Source organism: Bidens hawaiensis, unplaced genomic scaffold (assembly GCF_021521415.1).
Source record: "Bidens hawaiensis isolate Kalapana, Puna unplaced genomic scaffold, B.hawaiensis_p1.1 tig00050933_1, whole genome shotgun sequence".
Classification (NCBI taxonomy): Eukaryota; Viridiplantae; Streptophyta; class Magnoliopsida; order Asterales; family Asteraceae; genus Bidens; species Bidens hawaiensis.
The window spans coordinates 12,235-20,678 of NW_027499142.1; the positions used below are offsets into that span (position 1 = coordinate 12,235).

General features: G+C 40.9%; 1 protein-coding gene across 1 annotated transcript; it reads left to right on the forward strand.

Annotated features, from left to right (window-relative positions):
- The first annotated feature begins 373 nt into the window (after positions 1-373).
- Positions 374-848, forward strand: LOC143598845 (uncharacterized). The gene is made up of 2 exons (XM_077076956.1): positions 374-550; positions 636-848. Exons 1-2 carry the CDS (start codon positions 374-376, stop codon positions 846-848), a joined length of 390 nt encoding a protein of 129 aa, XP_076933071.1.
- Positions 849-8,444: the final 7,596 nt, after the last annotated feature.

The window sequence follows — 8,444 nt, forward strand, 5'->3', positions numbered from 1 at the left end:
TGTTTTGTTTAAGTTAATATTATTTATTTGTACTTTATTTAATAAACGACTTAATAAATAGCATAAAACTGTTTCAGATTTTTGAGAGCCGCGAGGAGCTGGAGAAATAGGTCAAAATAGAGGACGGGAGCATGGGTTTGTTGTTGTGGTTCAGCGGTCAAAGAAAAACGGTGTGGACCTTGCACGCAATCGTGGAGGCGAACCGAAAATAAAGGTGACAGTGAGATGTACCGGCAGCATTAAAAAATGCTGTCTGTTTAAGATCCAGGGCAGGTACGACTCGAGGGGTGCATGTTGGAGGGTTCAAGTGGTAAACGAGACTCACAACCACGATCCCGTTGAATTCAAGGAGGGGTGTGCGGCTTTTAGAAAAATGAACAGCGACCAGCTGGATATGGTTGAGAGTTTACACAGGACCGGCGTGAAGCCCCCTCAAATCCAAGTAGCCCTCCGTGCAAATTTTCCCGGTGTGCAACCTGCAATAAAGGACATATACAACCACACGGGTAAGATTAGGAGGGATGCATTACTTGGCGATACCCCTATGAAGGTAGTTCAAGACCTTTGTAGTTTTACTGTGTAATTACCGTGCTTGTAATATTTACTAAAGTTTTATTTCATCCAATGCGTTGCAGGCGCTGGAAAACTTTCTCGCAGGCAACAGTTTCATGTTCTATACTCGGGAGAATGAAATTGACAACAGGACGGAGGAAATTTTCTTCTGTCATAATAAGTCGCATAAGATGTGGTGTGCGTCCCCCGCTGTGTTGTTGATTGACACGGCGTACAACACCAACATGTACGAGTGGCTGTTTGTTCAGTTTATCGGTGTGACGTCGACATCCTAGTCGTTTTGTATCGCCCACACGTTTTTGATCAGGGAACGGCAGAGGAACTTCACCTGGGCTCTGGAGAAACTTAAACAAATGCTCGATGACTGCATGGAGCCACGCGTGATTCTAACTGACGCGGACCAAGCCCTCATGAACTCCTGCGACGTGGTCTTACCTAATGCCATCAAAAATTTATGCAGGTGGCACATATCCGAGAATATAAGGAAAAAATTTAAGACACTTTATAGAACAGATATGGGGACGGACTTCGCGTGCTGGTGGAAGGTCCTGTATCAATCTCCGACGATACTACTGTTCGACAACCGTCGCATCAACATGGAACATCATTTAATACGGGACGACAGAGCAGGTGAGTCATTCTTATCAGTTGACAGTTTTTAATAGTCTAGACATACATCTTATTAATGTTTTCCTTTATTTTTCAGAGGTATGGCAATGCATTCGCAACAGCTGGCTGGATCCATACAAACACAAGTTTGTAGCCTGCTGGATCAACGAACGGCGAAACTACGACGAACCGAGCTGAGAGCCAGCACGCAAATCTGAATAGGTACCTCAACGGAAGCAACAACTCGCTCGACACCATCGCCAGGCATGTCCTTAAAATGGTCAACTCGCGGATGAAAGAAATAGGTCGATATTTTCAAGACTCCCATTCCAAGGTCATGGAAGGACATCGACAGCACGCCTACTAAACAGTGTGTCTATTCACGCTCTGAGGCTACTTGTGAACGAGTATGAGTTGATACACAAGATGCGTGATGGCGGCGCTTCATGCGACCACCATTTGTATTCGTCTTCGGGGCTGTCGTGTGCTTGTCGGATTGAGGGATACATAGTTAACGACAGGTGTATCCCAATAAAGGATGTGGACCCGTTCTGGAGGAGGCTTAATTTTGATCCAGCCTATCTGCCAAACGAACAGCCAGACTATGAAGCAGGTCTAGGAGACATCAGAGAGACGCTATCGTCCATAGATGACCCTAATCAAAAGAAAAGTTTTTTCTCCAAGCTCATATATGCTATTGCAGGGAGATCTAAAAAAAAGAAGCCCGAAAAAAGAGAGGATCCTCGGGGGCGTCCCAAAAAACCAGATCCCCCGAGGCACAGCTCCTACACCCCCGCTCCAGATCTCCTTAGACACAGCTCCTATACCCCACCTCGTTACAGGGGCCCAGCCAAGAAACCCCCACCCCTCCTCGCTGTCTCGTTCGTTGTCCCAGTCAGCTTAGCGGTTTAAAATTCCTCGGGGGCGACCTAAGACATCGAAACCTACGGGAGCTCACCTCGGGTTTACTTTAATGGTTTTGACAGCGCAAGTACCAGCGATAGAAATGTTTAAGAGTCTCATTCCTAGCTGGGCAAAGCCGTTCGTCTTAGACATCAAAGACGTACGCCCAGACGGTAACTGCGGTTTCCGAACAATCGTCGTGGGTTTGGGGAGGCATGAGAAATACTGGTCGGATGTTAAGGGGGGCAATGCTGAACGAGCTGGAAACGAACTGTAACATCTAGGAAAAACCCAAATTTATTTTGGACTAAAGTTGTCAACTTTGAAAGTTGAAGTACTAAAAATATTCTCAAGATAAGTCATGAGAAAAATGAAAAAAAAAGCATTTTATGTTAAGAAAGTAAGAAAGTCTATCCCACATGGAAAGATGAAAGAAAGTGGAAGCATTCCACATGGGTATAAATAAGGAATGGAATTTCCATCCTACATGGAAACAAACAAAGAAATGGAAGCTCTTTATAAGGAAACAAGTTTCCATAGAAATGTTTTAATGTGGCTAACCACTCTCCATAGTCCAGAGGGTGCGAAGCACCCGACACACACGGACACGGACACGAACTCGGACACGGACACAGACAAGGACACGGACACGGACTCGGGCGATGGGTGTAATGTGGCGTTTTGACGGCGCACTTTACACTTCACACGCTCGCATCGCCGCGAGCCGCATACGGGCCACTTTAGTATTTTTGGATAGTACAAGGACTGAAAATGAAAATATGAAACTTGCATCTTTGCGATACGCGAAGTTGCACTTCTGTATGCGTGACACGTGGAGACATGTGGCAACCCTACTAATGACTCAGCAAAACTAGAGCATCTTCGCGATACGCAAACTGACACGGTTTGCATCTTCGCGACACGCAAAGATGTAGAATTTCAGCTATAAATAGAGGGGTGTTCGGCACATCACAACTCACACCAACCACTTCACTTCTCACACGTTTTGCATCGTTTTACATGCCAACTTCGAAAAGCGTGCCGACCTCGTGAAGCGTGCCAAGCTCCAAAGCTCTGACGGTTTAAGGTGTAGTACGCGATATATAGAGTAGCAGTGTCGCTCGATCAATCATAGGCATTTAACTCCAAATACCGTACAAGGTCCGAGATAACAATCAATCAGTCAATCAGAAAGCTGAAAACAGAAACAGGAATCAGTAACAGAAACTGATTTACAGACAGGGGTCAGTAACTGAAACTGATCAATATACAGGAATCACTTTTAGAAACTGATTTACAATCATATAAGGTGAATACGCCCTAAACTTTTACAACTCTTTTAGAGTCTGAACTGTTTACATAGGATTTACGAATCCTTAAAACTTTGTGTTACAATAATAAGAAACAGGCATACTCAGATTAAGAGTATACATGTGTCTGGATCCATACATACATGGTGACTCGGAGTTCACCGAGGCCATGCATATCATCAAACATGCCTCTGGTAGTCTACGGGACTGATCAGAGAAATGATATTGTGTATATGATTAATTGTACATGTACTTAGGGTAATTTTAACCCAATTGAGTTGGGTGCCTAATGAGTATTGTCACAAAGGTATTATTATTGTTTACACACTGGTATTATTGAGTCAGCGTCATTCACCGGCTGTGTGCTGACGTATTTTTCCCCCACATTTCAGGGAAACTGTAAAGAATAGAACTGACAGGCAAGACTAATAAAAGATTGGAGATATAGTTATTAGAGGTGATCTGATGGCTTAGACATTTTATTATAAAGAGTTATATTTTCAAAAAGACAATTATTTAAATTATCAAACGGGTATTCAAAATTCCGAGGTTTCAATATAATAATATTTTTCTGAAAAGACTTCCGCTGATATTTTATTATACAATATCCAACGGGTATTCTAACCCGACATTTTATAAATGAATATTATATTTAAAAGACTTCCGCTAAAACAAACCCGCAACTCTGATATATTTTCAAAACATGTACCAACTAACGGGCGTCACACCCAAGCCCTAAAGTCGGGGTGTGACAGGTTGGTATCAGAGCCAAGTTCTTAGCGAATTTGGTATACTTATTACCTAGGCTTTGACTAGAAATAAGGATGTGCTGAAAATATTGGTATTCAATACCAACTGATATAATCACTGAATGATACGGATAGGATTTAATCCTACATGGGTACTGATTCAAACAAAATAGGTACTTAACCGGAAGTATCTAAAATACAATCACTGAATAACAAACTGTTACGGATAAGATAGGAACACAATCCTATTCCCCATCTAACATCATACAGATGTCTGATCGTCAATCCAGCCAAGGATCATATCAACCTCGGTCAGGTAAAGGAAAAGGGTGTATAGGGACAACTTTACTTCCAATCCCTATTTCTAGTAGTGAAGACTTATATCAGACCTCAATGGAGGAAAACTCGGATTCATTCGATTCCAACATCCCACTAGCCCATATCATGCAAAGACAAGATGTGCAGGGAACAAGATCAAGTGGATCCCAAAGATCAATAAAGTCAAAGGGAAAAGGATAATGACTGATCCAGAAGAAAATCCTCAGGGGCAGGAATATTTCAGTTATCCGATAAACCAAGATCCTTACTTTTCCCATTCTCAAAATGAACGTCGGAGCACAGATTATGAAGGAATGTACATCAGAGATGATTCAACATGTTATGAAGTTGATGTTACAAAAATAGCCGAATCAATGCTTAACGATATTGAGATGGAAGAAGAGAAGGAGAAGGAAAAACAAAAAGGAAAGGAAAAAGAACCAACTGGGAATACCAAAAAGGACAGCAAGATCAAGAAATTGATTGTCCGCTGGAAGAAATAGACAAATAAAGAACTGTAGTAGTTGTAGTTGTAACAATATGTCAAGAGAAGAAAATGCACACTCGCAAAACAATCCTTCCAATAAAGTTGGAAGCAAAGAGAATATTAACAATGAAAATAAGGAACTTCCTGCCCAGTATAAAGATGAAATCCAGATAATGATACAAGAAGCTATCAAGGATAATTCAATCAACCAAGACCAATCAAATAGGAAAAGCCAAAGTAAATATGTTCATTTAAGAAAAGAAGAATCTTAAGAGATCTCTGCATCTAACAATAACTCAAGGGACAAACCCCAAAAGAAGTTGAAGCATCAAATAGGATGCAACTTTAAGAATTTCCAAGCTTATAAACCTAAAGAATTTTATGGAGACAAGGATGCTATAGCCGCTTTAAGATGGCTAGAAGAACAAGAAGCAATTGTCTACATTAGTAAATGTACAAGTGAATAAGCTATTTAGTATTCTTCTCAAATATTCAAGGGAGAAGCTCTTGAATGGTGGAATACCCTGATCTGGAATAAGGGAAGAGAAATAATGTACAATCTAAGCTGGGAAGAATTCAAAAATCTCGTTATAAAGAAATATTGTCCACTCCATGAGATGGATCGGATTCAAACTCAGTTCTGGAATCACAGGGTTGTTGGAACAAATATCAGGGAATATAATACTAAATTCCTTGAATATTGCCGATTAGTTCCCCATCTGGTTACTCCGGAATATAATAAGATAACACGGTATATATACGGATTACCAAGAAAGATAAGAGACTTGGTACGATCCAATATGCCGCAAACAATTGAGTCGGCCATGGAAGTAGCCGGATGCTTGATCAATAGTATGATAAGAAACCAAGAGCAAGAAAAGAAAGAAGAAAAAGAAACCAAGAAACCGACAGATTTCGAGAAGATAGAAAAAGAAGGAAATACTTCAATATCCACTTGTAAAGCTTGTGGAAGAAAACATTCTGGAAAATGTCGACGAGAGGGCATAGATAAGTGTGCATACTGCAATAGAGAAGGACACACAATGCAAGAATGCAGGAAGAAACAAGGAGTATGTTTCATATATGGAGAAACAGGCCACTTTAAAACAAATTGCCCGAAAAGAAAAGCTAATTAAGACTAACACTAATGTCAGAAGAAACAATTAGAGACCCGAAAAGAAAACCAAGGTCTCGACTATTAGAGACCCGCTGCACAGGTACGTTTTTAAAATGTATTGTATTGTATATTATATTATTATTATTATTATTGTTATTAAATTATATTATCTTATATTACACAGGTACCTACACAGGCTGATTGCGACGTCCATCGCGGGTCGCAATCAGGGCGCAAAGCACTGCAGCCTGCGCGACATGTCTTTTTTAGGTGTTTGTTGACTCACACGCACTGCAACCTCGCTAAGGGGTTTGGAGACTATTTTGCCACCTACTTCCACAGGCAGGCACGAGGGTCCTTGATGGGTGGCGGGTACGTCACCCAGCTTGCGATCTCTCTGGGCCATGGAGCCCTAGTGGACGGTTTTGTTATCGACCCGACCCCTCCGAGCTCGCTAGACCGCAGCCGTTGCAGCAGCATGCACATTGTGCGTACGTTCTATGGGGCCGACGATCAGTATGACCGACTGGTAGCGGGGCCGGGGGCACGTGACGCTTACGTCCCGATGCCTTTAATCGAGCCTCCACCGCTCGCGGCACTAGAGGTGCATATCATCAATGAGCCTGTCGACGCGGGGAGGGGGCCGGCGGGGATTTGGACGACGGTGGTGATGGACATGAGGATCCGGACGCACGCCAGGTACGTTTTAATATATTATCGTTTTACTGTTTCTTTTAATTCTTCTGCTTATTAAACGTATTTGTATTGTTTTGTTGTTAGGCGCCGCCGCAGCACGTTCCACGCACATATCGCGCGGTGCGTCTGGATCCCGCCACCGACGCTAGGTTGCAGGCCGTTGAGCATCTGTCGTTGAGCACGGAGCGGGGGATGATGCAGATGTCGCGCCAGATTAGCTGGATAGTTCGCTATCTGGCGGCGCAGCAATGAGGAGAGCACTACCCCGTGCCCCCCGCCACCCGCTCCCAGTTTTGACCATGAGGCGAGCACGTCTGGCGTGAGACGCGGACGGGGCGACGAAGTAGATGCCGCCGGTGAGGGTTCGGGGGCTAGGCGCAGGGCAGAGGGCGACGACGGCGTTGGCGACGCGACGTTTAGGGACACCGACGACGTCTTTGACTTCAGGGCCTTCATGTAGATTTTTATGTTTTATTTCTTGTATTTACTTTTATTTGTATACTTTATCTATATAACACTGGTTTTGGTGTATATATGTGTTAATTGTTTTAACTGAACTTTTATCAAACGATTTATTTATTTCATCAATTTAACATTAAAAACATAAAACACAAAATGACATGCAACTGTACATGCAATTTTGTTAAACTGTTGTGTTACGCTAACTAATTCAAAATGTCAATTTACCCAAATAAGCCATGCAACTGAATACTCTTTGCCAAACTTCGAAAAAAGAATAAATAAATAAATAAATAACAATAATAATAACAAAATAAAAGAAAACAAAGAAAAAAAAACATAATAAAACAAAATTAATGCTTTTTTCAAGAAACACCATCCTATACGCACGTATATATTTATACGCGACATATTAGTTGGTTTTTTTAGTAATTAGGGGTGGCTATAGACAATCCATTTCTTAATTTTGTTGTTGTCATTTATATAATAACATTAACCATTGTTACATGGGAGTATGCGGTAGGTGGCTATTTTGTGCATGTGGGTAACTTTCGGAATATAATAATTGCTTAAGCAAGTTTAGTGATTTGGTGTTATTGGTGGTTGTAAAAAATTCGGTCGTTCTTTGACCTTGCATATATATAAAAAAGTTTTAGTTGGTTGTTGAAAAAAAAGGTTATGTCTAATCGAGTACAAGACTACATTATCTCTATTTTTTTCTAAATTGGTCAAATTTATGTATCATCTTTGGTTCGTATAATATAAATTTTAGAATGAAGAAAATTAAGTGTGGTTTCATGCAAAACGACAAAATTTTCATTCGATATAGGCTAAACAATCAAAATAAAATGATGATAATAGATATAATTTTCAAGGAAAGAACCACACATATATGTTCATTGATACCATATAATACAATGCTTTAGGTATGGTAACTATGATGCACAATAATGGTCATACCATCTTAAACATTAGATTACATATCTTTCAATCAATATAGCTAATTTTGCACTTATTATAATACATTCTAATCTAAACTGCATTTCCACGCAGACACCAACAAATATTTTACTTTGACCCTTTTTTTAAAAGCACAACATCCTCATTATATGATATAGGTTAATAGTGTACGTATGAAGTTGTTTACATTGTATTAAATTAACGGTTTAACAAATAACGCGACCTTAGCAGCACAACATGACCCGAATGTATGCATTTTAAGT

What these genes read in the sequence shown, in the direction of transcription:
- LOC143598845 (XM_077076956.1), top strand. Translation starts at nt 374, where the DNA reads ATGAACAGCGACCAGCTGGATATGGTTGAGAGTTTACACAGGACCGGC. An exon ending in TTGGCGATACCCCTATGAAG is followed by an intron (nt 551 to 635) that starts GTAGTTCAAGAC and finishes AATGCGTTGCAG; the next exon opens with GCGCTGGAAAACTTTCTCGC.